Here is a 24,786-nt window from a genome sequence, read left to right on the forward strand (position 1 = left end):
AATCTTGAATTTTAATTTAGGTACCACAACTATATTAATCATAATGTTATACAAAACATTTTACTTAGTCAATTAGTTAGATATTCTCACATTTCTGTAGATTTTAATGATATTTAAATAACTTCCCAAGAAAGCAATCAATGTTTCAAAACTCTGAGTGCCTTAAGAACCTATAGTTTTCTCTCTGTAACAAAGGCGAGAATGGCTGTCCTGGCTTTCACCGAGTGCAACAACATGGCCAAGTTGTTAAAATAATCACAAGGAATGCCCACGCCAACCCGCTCAATGGGATTCCGGCAAACAGAAGGGAATGCCTGCTGCGCTCCTCCGGCAAAAGACAAAGTTGCGCTGCAGCTTTGCTATTGCGATTATTTTTAATTAGCAAAATTTCTTTATGCATTGACAGTGGGGGCAGGAAAGGTAAGGACCAAGTCTTTCATTAATTAGAGCCCAGCCGCCAAGCTCTAAAAATGTGGAGAATCCAGGGCGGTGGGCCACACATATGCACACTTTCGTCACCTGCCCAACAACCTCAACGTGTCATCACCTGTGCTTTATATTTACCCATAAATCTGAAGCGAAATAGAAACAGGTGGCACAGAAACAAAAAATTCTAAAAAAAAAGCAACAAAAAGGACGAGACGCTGACGGAATTTTCCCCCGGGAAAATATTTTGCAACGAAACTGCTTATTAGCTTTGACATTCGAGTGCGATGCACTCTGGCCAGAGGTGTTTCGCTTGATGTTTTGCAATCTTCTTTTTATCATCCGCATATACATTATTTTTTTAGGACTCGCATAAAACATGGCGAAGGTGGTGGCAGTAGCATAATTTATTACTCCCTAGCATGTTATTTTTAAAGTTGTGCCAAAAAAGAGAGAGTGATGCTTTTGTAGGGTATACTAATGAAAATTAATACTCGCTTCAAGAAAATTAGCATGGCCTTAGGATTTTACATTTTTAAATAATTGATAAGCCATTGTTTCTCTTTATTCAGTATAAAAGTAAAGTGTTCTTTTTAAACTGCCAGAAGAGCTATCCTTAATCTGTTTTAAAGCTGACATGCGAAGCTATCTGGAACATCCTTTCTCCATTGCTGTCAAACTTTTAAACTGCCCAACAGGTATTTTATATTCGTTGCACTCATCCATGTATATGTATATTTATATTTTAAACAATGTCATAGCCTCCCGCTTACTTTGTCAGCAATATTTTTTGGAAATATGTGGCATGGAAATACATAGTTGTCTTCAAGTTTTGTGATAAAAGTGTGCCCTCTGTCTGCTGACCTCGATGCGACAAGTTATGTCCGACATTCAGGCTCTGTTGAATTTTGCGCCGCAGAGGACGAGGAGTTGCTTCATCCATAGCCATAACCTCAAGCCAGGCATCGAGTAGCCAGCCAGCTAACCGAAAATATCATAAAACTTTTCAACTTTTCCATTCCACTAAATGCGAAAGGCCAGAAGGGGCTCCAGCTCTGGCTCTGGCTTCGGTTCGGGCAACAAGAGAAGATTGGGATAGCTGTAGCTTCTGGGCCATGTCAAAAATGGCTCGCTCACGTTGCGTTGTTGACCGCATCACGCTCCAGAGCATAAAGCAATTACAGCGGCGAGCATTGAATCCAGTTGCTCCTTGATATTCCAGTCCCGAGTACGGAGAACGGAGTCCTGGTCCTGTGTCCATAGTTCCCAGTCCTGCTGCACGCACCTCCGGGCGGCACTCTGATTTATGAAATTTACCAAAAGCACCAGGACCCGCTCTGTGCACGACTCGTCCACATATCCCTAAATGGGTTCGCAGTGGGTTTTCGGGGGAGGTGCTAGTGCGAGATTTGATTTCCAGTCAGTCATTGACTTGACTCGACTTGGCTAACCAACTTTTTGGCGCAGCCACACACTCAGCATGTGTGTTGTGCTCTGCACAGGGAAAATTCCATCAAAATATCAGTTTCGCTGCATCATATCCTTTTGTTGGTTATTACAGCAAAAGAAAATTATCTTTGGGATTTATATGGCTTGTGAAAGCATATTTGAAGTCATCAATAAAAAAAAGTGATTTGAACTTGAAGTCTTATCAATATTGTAAGAAATTCTGAATCTTTATTTCATTATTTAAAAGGTAAATGTTGCAAATACTTTATAAATATTAGGAATTATAAGGTAAGCTGAAACTTTATAACGTTGAAATTAAATACTGGTAACTTTTAAGGTTTTAGTCTTAAATTTCAAAAGTAAAGTAATCAGCCTCTGGTTTATTTTCAATCAATAGCAATTTTTGGAATCAAATTGATTTAATTTCTAGCTAAATACAAGAAATTTAAACCAATTTAATACATATTAGAGATAGGCTAATTAAGTTTTATTATAAATTATTCGTATACTAAAACTAAAGGATCTCCGTCGTTTGGTCCAAAGACCTTCTTCGTGACAACTGTAAACTTTACTCTCTCGTCTCTGGCGCTCTCGCTTGTTTTTATTCTCGTCGTGTTTGCTCGTTATGCCGCTCTCATTTCCGCAATTTTTGCTCATCGTTTTATAGGTTATTTTCTCGCCGGCATTGCTCCTCCTTATGCTCTCAAGCTCGTCGTGTGTACTCGTCCTTTTATTAGCTTTAAGTATTGTCCAAGTATTCTTGCTAAACTCACAATTATTTACCTTAGGCATCGGAAACTGCCCAGATCTTTTCCGATTCAATATTCTCTCTTCAATTTGGCTTCTCAAAACGTTCTACTGTGGGCAGGAAACCATATACAAATCAAAACTTATTGGCAATTTGATGTTATCCCCAACACTCATGGCTCATTTTGGCAAACATAAAAGTATATGTATTTCTCCAAGTGGCCACCTGGAGTCGGTCAAATCAATAGAAATATCTTTGAGCCCCATTGCACTGAAAGTTTTGTGGAAGGAAGGGGAAAATTGAAACTGGAAAAAGTTTCAGTTGCATTTGGCTGTGTTGTCTATGCAGCTCGGAAAAGTGGCTTAGACTGTCGACACAAAACTTTATTCAGACCATGCTTAAATCTTGTCAATTGCAATTTTCGTCCTTTTTTTGCTACGTGGGTGTGGCTGCTTTCTCTGTGTGTGTGTGTTGGGATGTTTTTGGTGTCTCTGGTTTGCCTCTATTCCGCACAAGTGACAATAAAGTTTTTAGTTTTTGGCTGAGAGTGCGTGACGAGTTTTTGCCATTAGCCAGAGCCGAATAAACTTTTTGGTTTATAGAGAGGCAGAAACAGCGAGCTGCGTGTTAATGAAGCCATAATGAGGCGGCGGCTGCTGCCTTGAAACTTGAATGAAATAATGGCCGGCAATGGCACCGGGTGCGGCTCAGACGACGAAATCGAAAGAGAAAACTCCCATTTTATAGGCGACGTCTTTAGAGGCCATTGTCGTGTGCACCTTGGGTAGTTGTGAGGGGGAATTGCTTTCCGCCCTTCCGCCACTAATCACAAGTGCCCAAACATCTTTATTGCTTGACTCGAACTCAAATACAGCCTGTCGAAGCCAAGCCAGGATATGCCGAACAAGGACAAGGATTTGTGTGGTCTCAGAGCCACTGAAAGCCGCTGAAATTCGATTGTTGGGCGAAATTCACTTGCGTTTGTTTGTCAGAAGAGCGGCAGAGGCAGCGGTTGTGGCAGTTCTATATGGTTGGGTGCTTTTTGGGTGCCTTTGCGGTTTGAGGTTTAGGTGGGTGGAGATTTAGCGAGAACAGCCAACGGTGAAATACCCGTGAAAGCCGCAGCACACACAACACACACAGACGCAGCCTCCAAGGACAAGCAGGCATCTCGAGTAAAAGGTGCAAACCAGCCAGGATAAACAGAAAACACGTTGCGTTCTGCCAAAAGGAAAACAGTTACAGCTTTCCGTAGTGAAAGCAAGGGGAAAAGTGTGGCCCAGGGCTCACGACTGTGGCAAAAATGAAACCAAAGAAAATATAAACTCAGGCGAGCAAATCGAATCCACAAAAAATGCTAATTTGGTATCCGTTTATGGTTTTCTTTCCTTTCCATTTTGTTTTTTTTGTGGTGCGTTTGCTCGGTGGCCAGAAAATTGGGCTAAACATGTCTATCTGTGAAAGCACGTACATTGGCATTATCTATAATCCATTAGGGGAGACCCAAAACAGAATCAATTGCAGGCACTTGACACATGAATAAATGGCATTTAAACTGACACCGAAATAAATTAAATAATAAAAATCTCAGCAACGCCTCGGGATTTGTTTACCGCCAAAGCCGTAAAAACTCCAAATGTTTCCCGCTTCGAACAAGGCAATTTGCGTTTGATACGAGCTTCCTTTTTTAAAAAAATCCCTCCATTGTGTACATCCCCGCCGAAGGATAATCCCAACTAATTTCATTCTTCTGCTCTCTCATTCTCCCCAAAACAAAGTCAAAATTCGAATTTACAGAAGCCACCGAGCAAGCATCAGAATCCACTTGCCAAGCCGAAACTAGTTATGCATTTAGTTTGGCCGATTTGCCGATTTGGTTGGTATGCGGACATGCCAAAGCCAAAAGCCAATTACCACGAAGCGCCATTGAGTAAGCCATTTAAATGCAGGAACAACAAACAGCAGACCCCTCGATGCGACTCAGAGTCCTCTGTCTGGGATGCAGAGTCCCAGAGATACCCCAGATTCTCCCAGATACCCCAGATGGCGGTGGACCATTCAAAGGGGCCAAAGTGCGGGGAAAATTACTTAATGCGGTCATTAGTTTGGCGCATTTGGCCAACTAGATTCCGACTGGTTGCTATGTCTGGACTACGCTACGTGACTGCACAGCACAAAACATGATACGATTTGTAAAACTTCATGAAATAATTATAACACAAATGTATTTATTATTTTGAAAATTGGTTTACCAATCTTTTCAGCTAGTACATTTGATGTAAATAATATATATAATATAAGCCTTTCACTACATGTGCTCTAAGACTAAAGCCCTTTAAGGAAGCTATAAAAAGAGATAACATTCATTAAAGGACAACGATCAAGAGAAGACCTCCATTTACTGAGAGTAAGGACGAGTGACACAGAGAGTGTCCAGCGACGAGAAAAACCGAGGAAATCCTGAACAAGAGAGGGTTAAGAGAAGTCCAAGCTAAGCCCGACAAAGACAAGAAGGTTCTCTTAAATAAACTTGAAGGTGCCTTGCAAATATTTTAAAATATTTTACACAATATTTTTAGTAAACTTTATCCAACTATTTATAAAACTCAATATCAGAAGGCACAACAATATTAATATTATATTTAATTAAATATGGTTTATTCTCGAGGATCAATAAACAATATTTGCTTCAAAATTAATATATCTGGTTGCAATATTATATATGGTTTATATATTTATTTACCCAATTGGAGCTCACTCAAACTATAAATATTTACAACTCTTTAATAACTTACTACTTCTTGCAATATCTCTGGTTTCTTAAACCAATAATTCAAAATTCCATTTAAATAATTTAAATAAAAGGATATTTATAGCTTCGACTATGGCATCTTGCATTCCAGTAATGGTTAAATAAGCATTTTATGGTTTTTGCTAAGGGAATCCCTTTTTCCAAGGGTGCCATCAAACCACTTGAATATCTGAAATATCCGTGCGAAAGTGCAGTTAAGCTCCATTTGAAAATAAACTCAATTGAGTTCAGGTGGAATTTTTAGTTGGCAAAGATGGGGAAGATGGATTATGAGTTTGCAAAATGCTTTCAATGTGTAATGCCCGCGTGTCAATTGCCGGCTCCCTGGATCCGCTTACACTCAAACCAGAACCTTTTGGTGGGGGAAATTATGGAGGTGGGGACACAAAACAAATGAGAGTTTAGGAGGGACAATCAAACAGATTACCAACAACAGAAAAGTTTGATATTCTGGACTGGGGGAGCAGAGAGAATGTGGGCAATGGGTCACTGGCAAGCACGAGTCCGCTAACAAATGCGCGAATGATAAAAACTAAACATGTCCGTGGCTTGGTGTTTTGTTTGCAATCCCCCGAAAATGTTTCCTGCTGGTTGATGGCATTCTGAGCGTGCCCGAAGCTCAATTTAAGCACTTACACCACCTTACACAACGCCGCCCTTGACACCCAGGGCAAGTTAATGTTCCTAGGAACATGAGGTATATTTCTCCCAGAATATCACTGAAAATTATGAAGCGAAAATCTGTGCACGAGATGGCTAGGGATAAGGTCAAATGACCTTTCAAGGCAATAACATTTTAAAACTCTAAGAATTTATTTAAAAGAAGTCTTTCATATTGAAATATTACATTAGGTAGATTTTCTTCTGCACCACAGCTTATATGTTTAAAAAATAGGGCTATGAATTATGATTCCAGTTTCCAGTTACAAAAAATGTATAAAAAGACAACATAATAAAAATCAGAAAATAATAATTGGTAAAATAAGTAGCATCGATTTCTATCACGTATCACGTATTTAATTTTTTTTCAATCAATAATCAATATTATGTGATTTATTACTATTAAATATTGAAGAAAATCATGCCATTTTTAAATTAATTTTTAAAGTTATTTTTTATTTTATAAAATATAACATATTTCCCGAAATTCAAATATATATGACAAGCATTTTATTCAGTTTTCGGAGTTGTCTCTCAGCAAAGGATTCTTTTTTATACTAAGCAGTAAATTTAGATCACACATCCTTGGGACAAAATATTTTATAAATGACTATAATTCTATGTTTGTCTTATACTGTGTTTTAACAATTTATATTTTATAGCGAATATAATATGTATTTACTATATTTATAGCAATGACTGCAAGACTGCCAAAAATGTTCTCCATAAATCGCTGTATATTCGTTAGTTGCACTGCTTTATATTTGGCTATAAAGCAATAAAATAGTTCAAGTTTTAAAGACAGTAAAAGTATGTAAGTAATATGCTACGATTGCTTCGATTGGTAAATTTCTAACAATTCTTATATTATTGTTGTTTTAAAATTCTCTATTTGATAGGTTTCTATAAAGCCTATAAAACTTAGTACTGTATCATCCTAAATACCTTTTTGAAAAATTAGAACTTCTTTGAAAAGTAACAGTTGCTATAATGATTTATACAATATGCTATAATTTGAACTGCTGTGATTCTGCTAACATAACAGTATAACAGAACGGTACATTTATAGCAATTTCCATCAAAATTTCAATATTTATAGCTAAATTATCTTCTATAAAAGATGCTGTGATATGCACTGCTTTGTTTCTGTTACTTTTATAGTAATATTACATGTATTACAGTGACTATTAACTTCATTTAAAATTACTATAAAAGTTGTTTGAATTTTAACTGCTTTAGTTTTGTTAAAAGAAATCCAAAACGACTTAAAACAGTGTAATAATTATTCGAAAAATATGATGAAAAGTTTCTTGAATTTGAATCCATATATAGTGTACAACATTAATATTTTGATAAGCATAACTGATATTCTTCCAGGTACTAAATAAGAATACGAGAATTTCACGATACAATCGCTATGGCAAATGCAAAAGTAACATTAGTTTAAGATTAATATAAATAGTCTTGAGTTTTCCACAATCTGATTACAGGTATAAAGTGTTTTTACGCCTATTTTTCGTCTAAAGGTGTGTATATAAAATTATTCCAGATTTTTAATAACTCGATTTATCATTACAGTATTCGAAGGAGAAACTGGTAAAAAATGGGGCTGGATCAATAATGGAAAGCTTAGCTAGAATTACGTGTGTTTTCCACATGTATTTATATAATAATTGTTCCATATTTACAGGTGGCTGGCCTTAACATGAATCAACCCTTTTAAACCACCCCCAAATGCAACTATTGTTTTTTCGTATATATTTTTTGTACAATAAATGTGAACATAAAAAAAGGAAAATTAACAAAAACATAAAGCTTTATTTAACAAAGCTTTGATTGACAAAACCTGCATTCCGTGTGTTCGCTGAAAGCACAGGCGTTGGACTAGGGATGCTGTACACAGGATACAGTGGAGCAAACTCATTGCTCCCGAAGGCATTTAACTCCTCCTCGTTGATGTTGCCGCGATGCGTGTGCTTGGATTCCTCATACTTGGGAAGATCTAAGGTATAAGAAAAATATATAATTTATTTTTATTAAACGAAAGTTTGTTCTTTGTAAACTTGAAATTCTGTTTAAGAAATAATCCAAAAGAAATTTTAAAGTAACAGTAATCCATAAGCCTTTTTAAAGCACAAGAACTCTTTTTAGAAAAGTTTAAGAAACGAAAATGTGATGTGTAAGTAACTTCCGGAGTATTTAAATAACATTACAAATAATTTAAAACACATTTCTTCTTTCCTCCAATTCTAAGCTAATTTCTAATCAAATAAGCTATAGGCTTTAAAAACTACCCCTATTTTTTTCTTTTTTCGTAATTCTATTTCAGTATAAATTAATTCCATAAATGAAGCATTTATAAATAAAATAACTAACTAAAATAAACATAGCATTCGTGAAATGTGTTGACAGCACTATTAGCGATATCTAAAGATAACCGGGTTCTGATTCCATTCAAAAGTTTTCAGATAAGATTGCAATCAATCATTATAGGTTCTTGGGCACGTATATAATTTTTGGACAGACACTTTATTCCTATTTAAATCTATGGAATCATTCACTCATCAATCACTCACCCATATCCGTTGAACTAGGAGTTGGATCGTTGGGTACATTGCCCAGTGCCGTCACCATGGGTAGCTCATCGGGAGGATCCCTTCTGGATTGCGGACCCTCGTAGTGGCCACTTCGACGGGGAGGTTGCTGTACCACAATGCCGGCAACCGGCAAAGGAATGGTGCCAATGGTGACTGGCATAACCATCAGTTGCTGCTCCCGCAGGCTCTTTACGAGAGCCTCAACCTCCAGCTGGTAAGCGATTTGGATGAGGTTGCTCAGCTCCACGCAGGTGGGTGGAGTAGAGGGCACAGGCAGGTCAATGGTCAGGGAGCGGGTGCACTGTTTCAGTACGGAGTCACCTTTGGCCCGCGAAATGATGATCCGTTCCACTCGCGAATGCTCCGGACTCACACTGTAGTAACGCACCAACATGACCAGGGAGAGTCGCAGCTCGGATACCGCCACGGCTGTGTTATTGACCACCACCACGGTCACGGGTATTTTCTGACCAGGCACATAACCAGCTTGGGGCAGATGAAGTTCCAGTTTCAGTGGATCCGTTTTGCAGGGACCGCAGCAGAAGGTGCGATAACCCTCGCTGTGGGCAGCCAACTAAAAATATTTTATAAATAAACAAATATAAATAATATAACATAATTACAGCTTACTCGCAATTGTGGGGTGTCAAAATTCAGATCCAGCATCTTCAGCACCGTAAAACCCTTGGTATAGGCCTGATCGAATTTCCAAGGTCTGATCAGCAGGACTTTGACAATGTAACGAATGCAGCCATGGCGTCCTTCAAAGGATGAGGGACACTGGTAGGGCAGCTGGCAGGCAAAGGTGTAAGTGTGGACGCCAGCCTGAATGGTGTGTCTATTGTTGTCTGGCCAGAGATAAAAACCATTAATAAATGCAAACACCTCTCTCGAGATGAATGTATCTCACTCACTTTGCTCGGAGCCCAGCAGATAAGTGTTAGATGATAGATAATCCTCACGGCCTGCATACAGCTTGGACGAGCCCAGACTTTTCTCACTCCATTTGGTTATGGAATATCCAACTACCTTGAGCAGAACGGCTGGAAAAACGCAGAGAGTTAGGGAGAGGAAAATGAGAGTGAGAGTGGGTTGAGTAATTGAGATATTTTATCTTGAAAGCTAATATATAGATAATCCTAAAAGCAACTGATAGCAGAACACATAATCAGTTAATATAAAGAGGGGGATATGCTATAAATTAAAACCGATGCACTCAGAACTTTACTGGTATTTATTAAATATTCAGTTTTGTCATTAAATTCAAAGTACAAAAATGTGTGTTTGTATTTTTAAATTCAACGGACAACCCTTTTCTTAATCTCTCTATTAAAATATAACCAAGACATGTACACTTTGTGGAGTGTTATCAATCAACTTCATACATACATTCCGCACTAAAGAATGCCCGCTAAAGTCAATGTCGTCATAAACACATATATGTATATATAATATTCCCGACATATACTACACACAAATCGTTATCGAGCAAATATTTATAATACCCTGGCCAAATGAAGCTATATATAAACACTTAATCAAACCCTATTGCGATTTGGTTTCTTCTTGTAAATACCTTCCATAATTACCTTGAACCTCCTTGGATCTGTCGCACTTGAGGGTCACACAGCCATTGACCAATTGACCGGCATAGAAAGTGCCGTGTCTATTATTATCGAAGCTGATCTCACACGTAACGACCATTTTTTTCGGCCAGGTTCAAATGTCCGTTGCAGGAATCCGCTAAAACCGATGGCCAGGGCAACAAGTTGCGACTAACTTAAGTACAAAACTGGTGGACTGCTTGCACTGTGAGTGATAAGAACGACTCCGAGCCGAAGACCCGAACGGGTTTCTCCGGAAACGATATGGAATCGGAATGGTAAGTAGTATAAGAGCCAGTCAGGGGGGTGCCTCCTCCACTTTGGAGAAGCGTTATCGGAGGGAACGGAGGAGACCTTGGCAGTGGAGCATTTTGAACGAAGCTTTTATGTTATTTTGGGGAGACTCGATAAGGAGAAACCTCGTATTACCATAGCTACAGCATCTCATTTTGGAAATGTAAATCTTTCAAGGACATTATTCATTCTGATAACAAGTTGTGCTTAAAAATGTTACACAAGATGGAAAATAAATATCAAATGATGAAATATTTAATCAGGGAGAAGAATGTATTAAGAATTGAGTTCTTTCTTAATAAACGAAAAAATATTCAATTATAGTTAAAAACATTATTATTATTTAGTATTTCTTCCTCTTACAAATTCAATATTATACTTCGAGACTCTTTTTATTAGCAGTTTCATATCGAATATATCTGGGAAACGATTACTTTCATTACTAATTCAAAAACCAAATCTATGTTCATATTAAGCAAATAAGTTAAGAAAAGTATATACATATAAGGTAAATGATATAGGTATTTTTATGGTTTAATTTAATTTTCTTCAGAAAACATACATTTTCGTAATTACATTTATTAGTCGTGTTCAGAATTCTTTCCTGTTAAAGCCATGTACCCTTATCCTTGTCTGCATCAATTGCAGGATTAACAAAGGCTCTCTCCGCCATATAGTTCTGGGTATAATCCGTTGGTGGAGGAGCCGTGGGACTTGGAATGTCGAAGACTGGATACAGCGGTCTATAGGCACTGCCATCCAGATTGAGAGTATTCGGTTGTACTGGCTCTGGATCGTCGGAATCATCGGTCTTTGTGTCAGCCGTAGAGCGCATGTGCAGAGCCTCCTGATAGTTCGGAGGAGCTAAAAACAAACTCATAATTTGTGAGAATATTTGAATACTTTAAAAGTAATCCAACTTACGAATAGAATCATCGATAGCCCAGGGATTGGCTGCGTTTGGAGGAGGAGCAGTGGCTATTTGTCCACCACCCAAGCCATTGACATCCAAAGGCTGATTGATCATGCCCCGTGGCTGGATCAGCACATGCTGAGACAGTGGAACACTGCCAATGGTCACAGGAATACTGACCACTTCGTTGTGATGGCAGCCCTTAACCTGAGCCTCCACCTCTACTTGATATGCAATCTGAATGATGCCACACAGATTGAAGCAGGTGGGCGGAGTGGCTGGAACTCTAATCTCATAGTTGAAGAGCTTCTTGCAATTCCTCTGTACAGAGTCGCCCTTCACAGTGTTGACCACCAGTCGCTCGGAGATGCTATTAGGCATCGAAGGTGGCTTGCTGTGACAGGTGACCAGCATCACAAAAGTCATCAGGAGTTGCTCCACAGGAATGTGACTCTCGTTGTTGACCAACACACTGAGCGGAATGCTCTGGCCAGGCACAAAGCCAGTTTGAGGAAGCGTTAGCTGAAGGGACAAAGGATCCGATTTGCAGGGCCAGCAGCAGTACGTCTTCGTGGTCTCACTGTGGGCGGGAACCTGAAACAATACAAAGAATTAATCAATCTTAATGGTATTGAAACTGATATTTAAATGTATATTAAACCCACCCTCAATAGTGGACTATCAAAATTGAGGTCCATAACCTTCAGTACTGTGAAGCATCGTGTGTAGCTCTGATCGAATTTCCAGGGTCTGACCAGGGTCACATTGGTCATATAGCGAACCCTGCCATGAAGGCCTTCAAAGGACGATGGACACTCGGTGGGAATCTGGCAAGTGAAGTTGTATGTGTGAATGCCGGCTTCAATGGGAACTTGGGCTGTAAGTTATATAAACAATTAAAAAAACGATCCATGTCCCCTCAATGAATGACTCATACTTACAGCTGAGATTGGAGCCCACCAGAAAAGTTTTGGATGCAATATAATCCTCACGGCCATAGAACGTGCGACGTCTCCTCCTCCTGTTTGTGGTAACCCTTTCGCTCCATCGGGTTTCAGCATATCCGGTTATATTCAACGTGACAGCTGTGGAAGGGAAAACCATATATAAACACATATGGTAAACATTTATTTTATTTATTTATGTTTTTTCGTTTAAGGGGTTGTTTGATTTTGATTGCACTTTTTTATCACAAGATAGCGATACGATTTTTATTGCCAAACTACAAATTTATTTAAGGGATCGTAAAGTTTCTTTGCATTTTAATTAAAAACCGATATAATTTTATGTTTCCCTGAAAGTAGCAGCGGGGAATAGTATTTTTACCATACTATTTATTGCTATTAGGCCTCATAAATAAAGTAATTAATTCGGATCTTTTATCCAACTCCCACTACCTAATAAATCAATCTTATTAAAAGCTTTTACTAAATGAATATCTGTCTTTGGTTTTCCGCCAGAGTGCCTGTATATATTTATCTACCCATATTTAATGTCAGTTAATGCGAAACCATTGATTATTTTAAAAATATATTAACAATCTTATCGCCCGCAAATATTTATTATTAATGTATTTGTGTTTGACCATCGGACACCTCGCTCTCTGTGTGTTGGCGTTAGATTTTGCACGTGTGGTCGTTTCGAAATTATAAATAATATGAATCACCAAGCTCGATCTTTTGCTGCAAAACGTTTAACCGCACTCAAAAAATTCACCGATAAGATAAGCATGAGTCATCCTAATGGTATCGCCAAAAAACCAGAGTATCAAGTTGGAGAATTCTGTAAGAAATAACACCCACTCTCACCTTTCACCAACTTCACTTTGTCCAGACGCAACGTAACCCTGCCACTCACAACCTGGCCACCAAAGTAGGTGCCATGGGGATTGTTATCGAAATCAATTTCACAGGTAACAGTCATAATTGTAATTATATCCGTAATTGCTATTGTCGACTATTTATTGGCCGATCCGCTCCTGATGCCGTTGCAAACACAACTGATTTGATTTTAATGCCTCGAGTTTGCTGCGTATTTACTCCGTCAGTTCGGAGAAGCTAATAGGAACCTCATGCCCAGTTGGCTGCCAGAAACAAACTGAGAATGAAACAAACATTGCGACGGTTCTATATGTATATTGGTAGCGATGGCCAGGCCAACTTTTTATCTTATCGCTGTCACAATTTTGAATTATACTGGTACATTTCGCCAACGGGAGCCACGAAACAAAGAGCCCATGGAGCTGGGAAAAGCCCGTAAGAAATCCTTGATAAGCTGGCAAAGGATTGATCAGAGTATATCTCTCAAATTCGGAAATATTTGTCCTGCTTCTTCATTTTTTCTCCTCTTTTTCCAAGGCAGGATCTAGCTTCTTTTCCTCAGTGGGACTTGGCACACTATAAATGGGATATAGAGGCTTGAAGGGCTTCTTCTCCTCCGAAGAAGACTGTGCCTGGGTCTCCTGTTGCAACTTCCCGGACTTTTCCGGATTAGATTGAATGTGCATGGCCTCAGCATAGCTAGGCGGTGCTGTAAAATATAATTAAATACATATAATTTTAAATACAAGTCACATTATACCGATTCTACTCACCCAAAGTTGAGTTCTCAGACCAGGGATAGGGAGGAGCAGCTGGAGCAGCACTGGCAGCTTCACCATCAAACAATGTCAAGACTCCTTCAGTAGATCCACCTGAAGCTCCCGATCCTTCAGGTACATAATGCACCATTGGCGGTGCAATAGGAACCCCACAAATGGTTACTGGCATTACCAGTGTTCCATTTATGTGCATCCCCTTGACCTTGGCCACCACTTCGATCTGGTAACCTATCTTGATAATGCGACACAGATGCATACTGGTGGGTGGAGTGGAGGGAATCAGCAATTGGAATTCATACATCTTTTGGGAGTTCCTCATCACACCATCAGCCTTCAGTTTGGCCACGGAAATTCGTTCCGAATTAGTGCCGGAACTTAGATCACTATAGTAAGTGATCATCATGGCCAGGCCCACTTTCATTTCGTGTACCCGAATCCTGCTCTCATTACCCACAAAGACCTTCAGGGGGACAGTCTGACCGGGCACGAAGCCAGTTTGTGGTAAGGTCAACTCTAGGTTCAGTGGAGACGACTTGAAGGGCCAGACGCCAAAGGTCTTCTCACTCCTGACCTGAACGGGAACCTAAATAAACCGATATTAGTTTGTTATTAATTAGTAAATTATTATTTTCTTGGCTATTTAGAAACATACCTGAGATACCGACTGATAAGTTGGCATATCCATCACCTGGACTACAGTGAATGGCCTTGTGAACACACTGCTATACTTCCAAGACTGCATGATATTCACATCCACCATATAATGTATACGACCGTGAGTCCCCTCAAAGGAAGAGGGACAATGGATGGGAATTTGGCAAGCAAAATTGTAAGTTCTCACTCCCGGCTCCAAAGTCATTTCTAAACAAGTTATATAAGCTTATAAAGGGAAAGTCAATAAGTCTAAAGATATAATTTACCCGGACTTGTTTCGGAACCCAAAAGATACACTGTGCTGGAGAGATATTTATGAAAGCCATTAAACGATTCAGAGGTGGATTTGTTGTTCGAATCCGTTTTACTCTCAGTCCAATGGGTTACGGCAAAACCTTTCAACTTTAGTCTAATGGCTGATAAGGGGAGAAATCGGGAAATTGATTATCATTACTTTTGGTTGTGAAATTAGTGCACTAACCTTTTATTTCTTTGACCTTATCCGTGCTCAGATTCACTTGGCCAGAAATCGTTTGGCCCGCATAGTAAACTCCGTGAATATTGTTGTGAAACAGAATCTGGCATATAGTTCCCATATTTTTATATTGATAATTTATAAGAGTATCACGTGGTTGTTATTATTTATGACTTCAGTCAATTGTTGAGCTCTTTCCTCTTTAATGGTCATAAGCAAACTGAACAAAACAGCCTTCAATCCACTGCTTTTATGCTTCTGCGACCTTTCGTTTGACTTATCTTATCGGTACAATCATAGTTCTTGGCCAACGAAATATATTTTACATTGATTACCTGTGAGATCAGTTATATTACTGATAACAAAGATAAAAGTTAACCACAGAAAAAACCCCCCAGCTGTGATTGAAACTCACTCAAGTATTACATTACACTCAACTCAAACAAATCCTAGTGCGGCGGTATATCAGTCATTTGCACTTGTTTCTGGGTAATATTATCGATAAGATAGAGCGCCCAACCCAAACAAATATTGCTCAGAAAAAATAATCCTTAACAGAAAGTGTTCCCAGTACACTGTCAGCAATGATAGTTAAAGGTTTAATTTATTTGAATAGCTAAATAATTTATTAATAATTTACAACGTGGGTATTAACTAATTTAAAGCCAAGTGCTTCTATCGAAATCTTCATTTACATAGCCGCCATCAGTCTTTGCTTCATTGGACCTCAGAATCAATTCATCCTCTGGATTTTCCAGGTCAAAAACAGCATATAAAGGAGTAAATACAATTTCCATTCCATTTTGGTCCTTTGACTCTTTGGAAGTCTTTTTTATGGATTTCTTTTTAGCTTTCGAGGATTTTTGGGTTTCTGGAGAGATGTGTTTGGCTTCGGCATAGTGGGGAGGTGCTTAAAAAGGAAATTAGTAAATAAGTTTAATTTACTTCATGAAATATGTATAAGAATCTTAACGATTTTAATCTTACAAATATACTTACCAATTGAGGTATCAGCAGCCCAGGGATTTACAGGTCCAACTGGTTCCACGACCTCTTCATTTTCTATTAACACCAATGCCTTGGCATCCAATTGTTGTGGAGGCAGATCTTCTCCCCAAATCCTGGCCTCCTTTTGCAGCTGCTTGGTGAGTGGCACACTGCCAATGGTCACCGGCATGTGAACAGATTGATTGGCATGACAACCCTTGACCCTGGCCTCCGCCTCCACCTGATATCCAATCTGGATGATACTGCATAAGTTAAAGCAAGTGGGTGGCGTTGCTGGCACCCGAATGTCAAAGGTGAATTGCTTTCGACACTTTGCAGGAGCACCTTCGCCGGTTTTCTGTACCATCACGAAACGATCCTTGTTGGTATCCGCCGTCGGAGGTTGACTATAGTAAATCACCACCATGGCCAGTGTCACAGTTATATCCTCGACGGCAACGTGACTGTCGTTGGAGATCATTACACCCACAGGTATTGTCTGGCCGGGCACAAAGCCACCTTGTGGCAGAGAGAGACGAATGCTGAGGGGATCTGACCGACAGGGAAAACAACAGTAGGTCCTTTGGGACTCCACCTGGGTGGGCACCTTAAAGAGTAAGACATATTTCATAAACAAAGAAAGGTATTAAAGTCAGAAAGATCCCCATACACCCCCAACTTACCCTCAACATCAGACTCTCGGTATTCAAGTCCATCACCTTGAGTACCGTGAAGCTGCGACCAAAGTTCTGATCGAATTTCCAGGGTCGCAGGAATCTTACATTGACCAAATATCGAACACGTCCATGAGTTCCCTCAAACGAAGAGGGACATGTGATTGGCAACTGACAGGCAAATCTATACGTGCTCGTGCCCGGCTCAATAATCACCTCTGAAATGGAGCTTTGATTTCTATATCTCTTGATTTATTGAAATTTATCATCTTGAAATACAAACCTATGCTAGAGCTCGACCCGTGCAGATAAGCCTTAGTGGCAATGTAGTCCACATGTCCCTTGAATGACTCACCGCTCGACTGATCCTCCGAGTCGAACTCGGGATCTGTCCAATAAGTTTCGGCGAATCCTTTGATCTGAAGAACCACAGCTAAATATAAAAATATATTACATAATTTTAGAACTTGCAGTATATTTATTTAAAGTCCCATTAAAACTGCTGCAAACAAAGTTCCCCTAGAAAAGTGATAACACGCGCCAAGACAATGAATCAGACTTCTTACCCTTAACTGGTTTTGCCTTCTCAGTCTTGATTACCACCTGTCCAGAAATCAATTGGCCTGCATAGAAAATCCCCCTGGGATTATTGCTGAATTCAATCTCGCAGATTACCATCGTTCGTATAGATTTCTATTGATAATCCCGAAGAGCTTGTGAACTTTTACCCTGTCTGCGCCGTGTCTCCGAGCGAACTGAAGTCATCCACGGGTTCTGTTTTTATTTTATTTTATTTTTTTGTTTTTTTCGACCAACAGTTTTATTTTATCTTATCATAACCGATAGGTATTTATGTATTTAAACACAAATTTGTGGCATTGCTAGCAATATATTTACATATGTAAGTGACAGCGATAGGAATGATAATAATATTGAGTGGCAAAATATTAATCGATGAGGGGCCAAAGACTGTCAAGGCTCAGATATAGCTGTGAAAAAGATAATGTAACTATCATGGGCATGCTTTGACACCTGGCTACCGAACTCTGCTTAAAGGTGAGGAGTTATTTTTAGTTTCACTCACCTGTTCGCGTTGCCAACCATCCGTGATTTTTGCACTCGCTCGGCAAAAGAAAAACATTGCAGTGGGTTTTGTAGAGAGTTAACGGCTGCGATAAGATAAAACTTGGCCAACAGCAAATATTGAGCAAGAGAGAGAGGAGAGAGGCGTCTAGGCCTAGTTGGTAATGGCGATAGATTCAGTTCCCGTTCAGCAGCGAGCGCGTGCGGACCGATCGCGTAATTAATTGTAGTTCTGGTGGAGGATAGCCCCGATTCCGATACCAAGGTGCCGCCGCCATGTCGAAGAACTGCATGATAACGTTCGACCAGAACGAACATGGCACCTACTTTACCGGCCAGGTGATAACCGGCAAGGTGATCGTCAATCTGAACAAGACCAAGAAACTGCGAGGTACGTAAACCCGGTCAGGATTCCGGAATATTTCATTAACTTATCTGCACGGTCGTATCTTATCGCATCGCTTTGGATAATGTTAGGCTTTTGCCAGAAAGCAAAGTTTCAACAAACCATTCGAATGGGTAATTTAGTGATAACCAAGCGGACACTCCAAATGTGCGATAATTGATGTTGCCCGCAGCTTATGGGTACTAACAATAATTTTTTGTTTGGCGGCAGGGGATTCACCCACCAATGTGATTTTATTTTGATTCGAGGAAATGCCAATAAGAATTAGTCACGGTTTGTGTCTGGGCTTGGCGTTACCAAAGAGCGGAATAGATTTACTAAATATTATATATATATAGAGAGAGAGAGAGAGAGCATGTTCGAGTTACATTTTAAAGTTGTTATTTTCATTATTCGGTTTTTCTTTAGCGTTAGGGTTATCATTTACTTTAGTTCAGCAATTAAGAAAACTGCAGTGAAATGTACACATCGTTTAGCATCAAGTTAAAACACAAAGCCTTTTTTAAGAGTTCTATAAGTTACGAAGAAAAATAAGCAAAGTTTTCATAGTAGTTCGTCCTAAAACAATGTAACCTAATTAATTTCAGTCTGGTTTTTGCCCCCTGGTATCATATCATTATCTTTTGTGATGAGTAACACCATGTAAAGAGATCACGAAGGAGTATAAAAGATGCAAATATTTAAATCCGTTTTAGATTAAACTTATCTTTATGTATTATACAATTTAATTTTACGTCACTACTGATTTAAAAAAGATTAGCAGACTTATCAGTATATCTTTATAATCTACTTCTTTACTTCCTATTTTCTACTGTTCTTAGTCAAATTATTTAATAAAAATGCCTTATTTTTACCAGGAATCAAATTGCAAATCAGCGGATATGCCCAGGCACAATGGCGAGTCCGTCGTCATGGCCGGGCTGTGGCTATTCAAAATCCCAAGAAACGATCCAAGCACCAGTGCAGCGGAAGGGAGGACTATATAGCCTCCACCACATACCTCATGGGCTCCGAGCAGGGCAGTAACTTCAACATGGATGCGGGCACATACACCTACACTTTTGCCTGTCCCATTCCCAATCATTGCCCCTCGTCCTTTGAGGGTGCCTATGGCCATATTCGTTACCTGGCCAAGGTCACCTTCCTCAAACCGGGTGCCTCCAATCGCACCCACAATGTGGGCTTCACGGTCCTCAAGCTGCTGGATTTGAACCAGGAGAGCAAGATGCTCCGGGAACCGGCAAGTAACGAGGCCGTTGAGTACTTTTGTCTGATGCACACGAAACCCGTGCATCTAAAGGTTACACTGCAGCAGCAGGGTTATGTTCCGGGTCAGTTTATGTTGGTTCACGCCCAGGTGCGCAACGATTCCAATTCCGATTGTAGCAAATTGCTGATTATGCTGCACCTGCGGGCCACCTACACCGCTGACCAGCCCTCGCTGCGCACCACCTCCGAGAAGATTATGCTGGTGAAGAGGGAATGCGGTCCGGTGCCACATCATGGTCAGAAAAACTACACAGAAACGCTGAGGATCCCAGCCACGGCGCCCACATGCGAGCACCTAAGCAAGGTGGTGAGGGTGTCCTATGAGGTTCGAGTGGTTGCCGTGATGAACTGGTTGATGGCCAATCCAAGGGTCATCATTCCCATTACCATTGGCAATGTACCTTTGGCTACGGCTGTTTCGGGACCGGATTTCCTACCCACAACTAGTACCGCCTATGCAGCTGGAAGTCCGCTGCCTGCTGATCTGCCCTGCACTTCCACAAGAGCCATGGAGCTGGCCCAGATGTCTGCCAGTGGAGTAAGTAACTCTGGTTACGAGATGACCGAAGATCTCGAGGACTTTGAGCTGCCAGAAGATGGGGATGATGAACTGGAGGCAACTGACGACTTTGTGCCAGATTTGCGTGAGTTTTTGTTGTTTTGTGTTTCTTTGTTTTATAAATATTTTATGTTTTCAATTATTATTTTATTCTATAGCTCCTCCCACATACGAACAGGCCATGTTCATGACCACCGACATTGCGGACACGGATGCAAACACCGTCAGCGAGGCCTCCCAGTTCACTCCCCGTTACCCCGTCTTCGATGTGGACACCTTCCAGAGCCCTCCCCCAAATCCTCCTCAAAAGAAGCGTCGTCGCCGTCGTCGACGACCCGCCGATCCCGGCCAGCAGAAGCAGCAACCGGAAAAGCAGCCCGTAGAGTCGCCCGTGCAGATTTGAGAGAGCTTTGGGCGCTTTGGGGCAAATCACAACTACTATATCTTATCTCTCGGCAGTATTTATTTATTTTTCGGTTCGCCAGTGTACTAACCAGAATGTTAATATATCCACACACGTATATATGCATATATGTATGTACCTACGCAATGGTAAATAAACAAACAAGAATATAAAAGTGTCTTATGGGTGATATGAGCGATAAATGGCGATAATACCGTAGACAGTCAATGTCAACTCCTTTGAGATATTGTATGACTTATTTTTTTATATAAGCCATTTTCCGTTGATTACAATTTGGAAAATAAGAAATACCGACTTATCAGTGGCGCTTAAAATAGCAGGTATGACCTAATAACATAAATAAGGAACTTGTGTTCTAGTAACAATACACTACCAATATCTTAATACAAATTTCTTATTTATATATTTATATTCTATGGAAAAATTAATTTAAATTGTTTTCAATGACCAGTGGAGGTTGGTAAAGTACCAAGATTAACTTATCCTTAAAGAAATAGTTTCTATGCCGTCCTTTATTTGATCTTAACAATAAATAACAGAGAGCTATTAACACAAAAATTGTAAAGCAAAGCGCACTCAAAAAATTTCGTATGCCATTTAATTTTCATTCATACATTATCTAAAATTAAAAATGACTTTTTGTAGTCGAAAGAAACATAACGGGAAGTGCAGTATATATGGTAAAGATCCAAGTTATCCTAACAGGGACTTAATCTGTTCCCGAAATTTTAACATAGAGCTTAGAAACCGGCTTAAATTTTTCAGTATACGTCATAAGACATCAGAGTTTTCTTTCTATTACTTTTCTATTTATTACGGAAAAACTATAAATAACTTTATAACTATACATATAAACTATAAAAAATATATATACAAAATATTAAAAAAAAAAAAAAAAAAAAACATTATGAAAAGATAAGAAATAATATAAAAACTTAATATATTATATTAATTTTTCATTTTCCCTTCAAAACATTCTATATTTCATAAAAAAATCTACAAATTAAGGGACTTCTAAAATTACTTAAGAAACAAACTATTCTAAAATTTTGTACACTTTTAACACTCCGACAACCCTGGCTACATTAGAAATTAAAATATCTTCTAAATTAGCTTTTTTGAGCTTTCAATAAAAATATACACCTGCTTTTTGTTTACAATGGTCTGACTGTCTTGGCCCCCAAATTCGTAACAAAATAGCGAATATCGGTGTAACAACAAACAACGAAATGCAATATTCCAAATAAATAGTTTTATTTGAGCGCAGGCCCCAAAGCTTTCTCTCTCTCTCTCTACCCGTAGAATTTGGAGCTTTTTCTCTCTGGAACTGATGATGTCACACTATATGTCTGGCTCTCCCCAACCGGCAATTCTCGCTTTAGTTCTCATTTCAAGTGCGACGCTTGTCTGGTGCTGAATAAGTTTTTAGGTTTGCGTGCCAGCAGCAAATAGTATTTAAGAATTTTTAATTGTGAATGTTTAGAAGTAGCCAGAATACCTTATAGTTTATAGAGATTTTAGTTAATTAAAAAAGGGATGTAAAATGCCTTCGACTTGCTTATTTGAGCTGGATCGTCTAGAACCCATATATTATAGTGGAGAAACGATCAATGGACGCGCTATACTCACTACAACATCCGAAAAGAACGTAAATGGTAAGTTTAAACGAAAAGACCTGTTGAGAAAAGATCTTTAACTAACGTGATTCCTATTATCACCCCTTATCATTTTCGTGATTAATAAAGTCTACATGATAATACTAAACCGGTTCTAAAGAATGCTGTAAGACACAAACTAGTTTATGGTCCACAAGTACATAGTTTTTATATTTAATCATTTAAATTATATGATTCCACGAGTTTTTATTAAAAAAAAAATTAATATATATATATGTATATATATTTAATTGTTGCCAAGCTCTGGATGAGCTCAGTTTGACCCCTAATACCGCAGCAAACATCATGCCTTATGAGAATTTGTATTTTTTCCCCCCAATTATTTTGGCTGAACCAAAACAAAAACAATAAACCAAAAAGCTCTTTATAAAAAAAAAACATTTGTGTGTATACTTAAAAGTTGCAAAGATAAGAGAGCAACAAGTATTTGATACAGTGGGGCTTGCATTTCTTTTAGATTTAATCGAATGCTGTTTAGATTATTTGTATATACTTTTGACTTTATCCCACTGTTTGCTAATCGAAACTAAAAGCTAGAGGGAATCCATATATTTATATACTTAAAAATATTTGTCACATATTTGTATATACATCATATATGCATTTAAAGCTATTCAGATACATAAGTAGCCCTAGCTGAAAATACTTTTGCAGGATGATAACTAAGTAGTTATCGAGTGCTTAACTTATTAAATATACTGTATAACCCTTTACCCCTTTAATGTATCCCTATTAGAGGTTTACATACTCTTCGAGGGCGAGGCAAAGGTTCGATGGGATGAGCGCAAGACCAGGACCCAGAACGGAAAGACCCATCATTATACCGAATACTATCGAGGGAAACAGATATATTTAAACACTCGAACTGCGGTCTTTGGATCCGGAACACTGCCCCCCGGTACCCACACCTACAACTTTTGCATACCCCTGCCACTGGAATGTCCTTCATCGGTGGTACAAAAATATGGAAAAATCTGCTATGAGATATCCGTAATCATCGATCGTCAATGGAATTTTAATAACGTCTTCAAGCAACCGCTGACAGTGTTGCAGACCTACAACCTCAATATGAGTCCACAGCTGCTGGTGAGTCCACACCAAGGCCACAATTTTAATTTAAATATGTACCAAAAAAAAGATCAAAAAGCAAAGATAATGTTTGTATAAATGACATAAAATAGCCTTGCGTGACGAATGCAATTCCTATTTTAGATCTGTATTTGAATGTATGACATATAGTTGCATGTTTCCTGACATTATTTCCAAATGCGATTACTTATTCATAGCCTTCATTAACCATCTTATTTTACAGATGCCTTTGGTACGTGAGGATATCAAGTACTTTTGCTGCTGGCCCTGCAGCTCGGGACCAGTTCTCTCGACCCTTACCATACCCTTTGGTGGTTATGCTCCCGGTCAAAAGATCCACTTCAATCTGGAAATCGACAATCAATCAACTGGCTATGATTTGAATGGAATCGAAGTGAAACTAAAACAGACTTACAAATTCCGAGCAGAGACGCCACATTACAAGGAACGCGAGAAGGAGATCGACCTGAATGAGAGTTGCCAGGGAGAGCAAGTGTTGCGTCTCTCGAAGAAGGTCATCAATGGAACACTGGCCATTCCTCCAGTGCCGCCATCTTCCCGGAACGAGGGAGGGATCATAACGGTTTCCTACCGAGTCATTCTATCGATTAAAATGGGTGACTGTCACATGGATACGGATTTTGATGTGCCCATGGTTATTGGTACGATTCCCTTGGCTCAGAGTGCCGAGAATCCAGAACATGCAGCGCAGTGGATACCCCAAACACCGGATACTCCGGCAGGAGCTGCCGGGGATCTGCCGCCCAGCTATGACAATTGCAGTGAGTATACATTACAAGAATTAAAGGGTAAAAATATTCTAAAATATATATGTTTCTTGTAGAACCACCTACCTTTGAGGAGGCCACCAGCTCCGATGACAAGTTTATCGACATCGATGTGGACGAACACAATCGCACGGATGACTTTATACCACGTTATCCCATGTACACCAACTTTGCGATGCCTTCGGCTCCGCCCCCACCTTCACAGGATGCGGACTCTGCACTACTTCCATCCGCTCCGGTTCTGTCACTGCCACATTCTTCAACCGCACCATCGAATGGAGGGAATAATACAATTTCATATGGCTGGAATGCCAACTCATAGGTTATAGTAATTACCTCGAATGGAATCTCAGGATCAGCATCAGAATATTGTAATTGTGAATTGCTTTTTTGTGTGCCTTGAAACGGTGAAGAATTCGCTGCAAACTTATTTTTCCCAAGTGCTATTTATACGTATATCTAAGCTTATTACCAAATGCTTTTGATAATAAAATATTTAAGTACTGCCTTGTGTCCAAATTATATTTGAAAAAGTCTGTTTTTTTCAAGATAAATATTTAGAAAGAGTGGTGTAACGTTAAAGGGTATATATAATATTGT

The 24,786-nt window shown here is 39.3% G+C and overlaps 6 protein-coding genes across 6 annotated transcripts; 2 read left to right on the plus strand and 4 right to left on the minus strand.

Annotated features, from left to right (window-relative positions):
• Positions 1-7,838: 7,838 nt before the first annotated feature.
• Positions 7,839-10,484, minus strand: LOC110188560 (arrestin domain-containing protein 17). Its single transcript, XM_020958318.2, has 5 exons — positions 10,282-10,484; positions 9,607-9,735; positions 9,323-9,540; positions 8,672-9,266; positions 7,839-8,097 (listed from the first exon to the last, which is right to left on the minus strand). The coding sequence occupies exons 1-5, from the start codon at positions 10,394-10,396 to the stop codon at positions 7,913-7,915; spliced, it is 1,242 nt and encodes a 413-aa protein (XP_020813977.2). The 5' UTR covers positions 10,397-10,484; the 3' UTR covers positions 7,839-7,912.
• Positions 10,485-11,094: 610 nt separating this feature from the next.
• On the minus strand, positions 11,095-13,596 carry LOC110188540 (arrestin domain-containing protein 3). Its single transcript, XM_020958290.2, has 5 exons — positions 13,312-13,596; positions 12,445-12,588; positions 12,169-12,380; positions 11,515-12,097; positions 11,095-11,454 (listed from the first exon to the last, which is right to left on the minus strand). Exons 1-5 carry the CDS (start codon positions 13,424-13,426, stop codon positions 11,198-11,200), a joined length of 1,311 nt encoding a protein of 436 aa, XP_020813949.2. The 5' UTR covers positions 13,427-13,596; the 3' UTR covers positions 11,095-11,197.
• Positions 13,597-13,622: 26 nt separating this feature from the next.
• On the minus strand, positions 13,623-15,555 carry LOC110188545 (arrestin domain-containing protein 2). The gene is made up of 5 exons (XM_020958302.2): positions 15,238-15,555; positions 15,023-15,172; positions 14,755-14,963; positions 14,097-14,685; positions 13,623-14,032 (listed from the first exon to the last, which is right to left on the minus strand). The coding sequence occupies exons 1-5, from the start codon at positions 15,350-15,352 to the stop codon at positions 13,836-13,838; spliced, it is 1,260 nt and encodes a 419-aa protein (XP_020813961.2). The 5' UTR covers positions 15,353-15,555; the 3' UTR covers positions 13,623-13,835.
• Positions 15,556-15,878: 323 nt separating this feature from the next.
• LOC110188623 (arrestin domain-containing protein 2) lies at positions 15,879-17,600 on the minus strand. The gene is made up of 5 exons (XM_020958389.2): positions 17,459-17,600; positions 17,176-17,325; positions 16,902-17,110; positions 16,231-16,825; positions 15,879-16,141 (listed from the first exon to the last, which is right to left on the minus strand). The coding sequence occupies exons 1-5, from the start codon at positions 17,568-17,570 to the stop codon at positions 15,891-15,893; spliced, it is 1,317 nt and encodes a 438-aa protein (XP_020814048.2). The 5' UTR covers positions 17,571-17,600; the 3' UTR covers positions 15,879-15,890.
• A 632-nt stretch (positions 17,601-18,232) lies between these two features.
• Positions 18,233-20,787, plus strand: LOC110188417 (arrestin domain-containing protein 17). Its single transcript, XM_020958142.2, has 3 exons — positions 18,233-18,366; positions 19,239-20,294; positions 20,368-20,787. Exons 1-3 carry the CDS (start codon positions 18,252-18,254, stop codon positions 20,610-20,612), a joined length of 1,416 nt encoding a protein of 471 aa, XP_020813801.2. The 5' UTR covers positions 18,233-18,251; the 3' UTR covers positions 20,613-20,787.
• Positions 20,788-22,001: 1,214 nt separating this feature from the next.
• LOC110188427 (arrestin domain-containing protein 3) lies at positions 22,002-24,719 on the plus strand. The gene is made up of 4 exons (XM_020958152.2): positions 22,002-22,288; positions 23,046-23,395; positions 23,622-24,180; positions 24,243-24,719. Exons 1-4 carry the CDS (start codon positions 22,177-22,179, stop codon positions 24,506-24,508), a joined length of 1,287 nt encoding a protein of 428 aa, XP_020813811.2. The 5' UTR covers positions 22,002-22,176; the 3' UTR covers positions 24,509-24,719.
• Positions 24,720-24,786: the final 67 nt, after the last annotated feature.

This window comes from Drosophila serrata, unplaced genomic scaffold, assembly GCF_035046125.1.
Source record: "Drosophila serrata isolate PLE 108 unplaced genomic scaffold, ASM3504612v1 contig_241, whole genome shotgun sequence".
NCBI lineage: Eukaryota > Metazoa > Arthropoda > Insecta > Diptera > Drosophilidae > Drosophila > Drosophila serrata.

Coding starts and splice junctions, on each gene's coding strand:
- LOC110188560 (XM_020958318.2), bottom strand. CDS start 10,396: ATGGTCGTTACGTGTGAGATCAGCTTCGATAATAATAGACACGGCACT. Junction 9,267..9,322: donor TTGACACCCCACAATTGCGA/GTAAGCTGTAAT, acceptor AAATATTTTTAG/TTGGCTGCCCACAGCGAGGG. Junction 8,098..8,671: donor TCCTAGTTCAACGGATATGG/GTGAGTGATTGA, acceptor CTTATACCTTAG/ATCTTCCCAAGTATGAGGAA.
- LOC110188540 (XM_020958290.2), bottom strand. CDS start 13,426: ATGACTGTTACCTGTGAAATTGATTTCGATAACAATCCCCATGGCACC. Junction 12,589..13,311: donor CAAAGTGAAGTTGGTGAAAG/GTGAGAGTGGGT, acceptor TCCCTTCCACAG/CTGTCACGTTGAATATAACC. Junction 11,455..11,514: donor GGCTATCGATGATTCTATTC/GTAAGTTGGATT, acceptor GTTTGTTTTTAG/CTCCTCCGAACTATCAGGAG.
- LOC110188545 (XM_020958302.2), bottom strand. CDS start 15,352: ATGGGAACTATATGCCAGATTCTGTTTCACAACAATATTCACGGAGTT. Junction 15,173..15,237: donor TAAGGTCAAAGAAATAAAAG/GTTAGTGCACTA, acceptor TCCCCTTATCAG/CCATTAGACTAAAGTTGAAA. Junction 14,964..15,022: donor GGGTTCCGAAACAAGTCCGG/GTAAATTATATC, acceptor TAACTTGTTTAG/AAATGACTTTGGAGCCGGGA.
- LOC110188623 (XM_020958389.2), bottom strand. CDS start 17,570: ATGGTAATCTGCGAGATTGAATTCAGCAATAATCCCAGGGGGATTTTC. Junction 17,326..17,458: donor GAAGGCAAAACCAGTTAAGG/GTAAGAAGTCTG, acceptor TTTTATATTTAG/CTGTGGTTCTTCAGATCAAA. Junction 16,142..16,230: donor GGCTGCTGATACCTCAATTG/GTAAGTATATTT, acceptor TTCCTTTTTAAG/CACCTCCCCACTATGCCGAA.
- LOC110188417 (XM_020958142.2), top strand. CDS start 18,252: ATGTCGAAGAACTGCATGATAACGTTCGACCAGAACGAACATGGCACC. Junction 18,367..19,238: donor CAAGACCAAGAAACTGCGAG/GTACGTAAACCC, acceptor TATTTTTACCAG/GAATCAAATTGCAAATCAGC. Junction 20,295..20,367: donor CGACTTTGTGCCAGATTTGC/GTGAGTTTTTGT, acceptor TTTATTCTATAG/CTCCTCCCACATACGAACAG.
- LOC110188427 (XM_020958152.2), top strand. CDS start 22,177: ATGCCTTCGACTTGCTTATTTGAGCTGGATCGTCTAGAACCCATATAT. Junction 22,289..23,045: donor ATCCGAAAAGAACGTAAATG/GTAAGTTTAAAC, acceptor TATCCCTATTAG/AGGTTTACATACTCTTCGAG. Junction 24,181..24,242: donor GCCCAGCTATGACAATTGCA/GTGAGTATACAT, acceptor TGTTTCTTGTAG/AACCACCTACCTTTGAGGAG.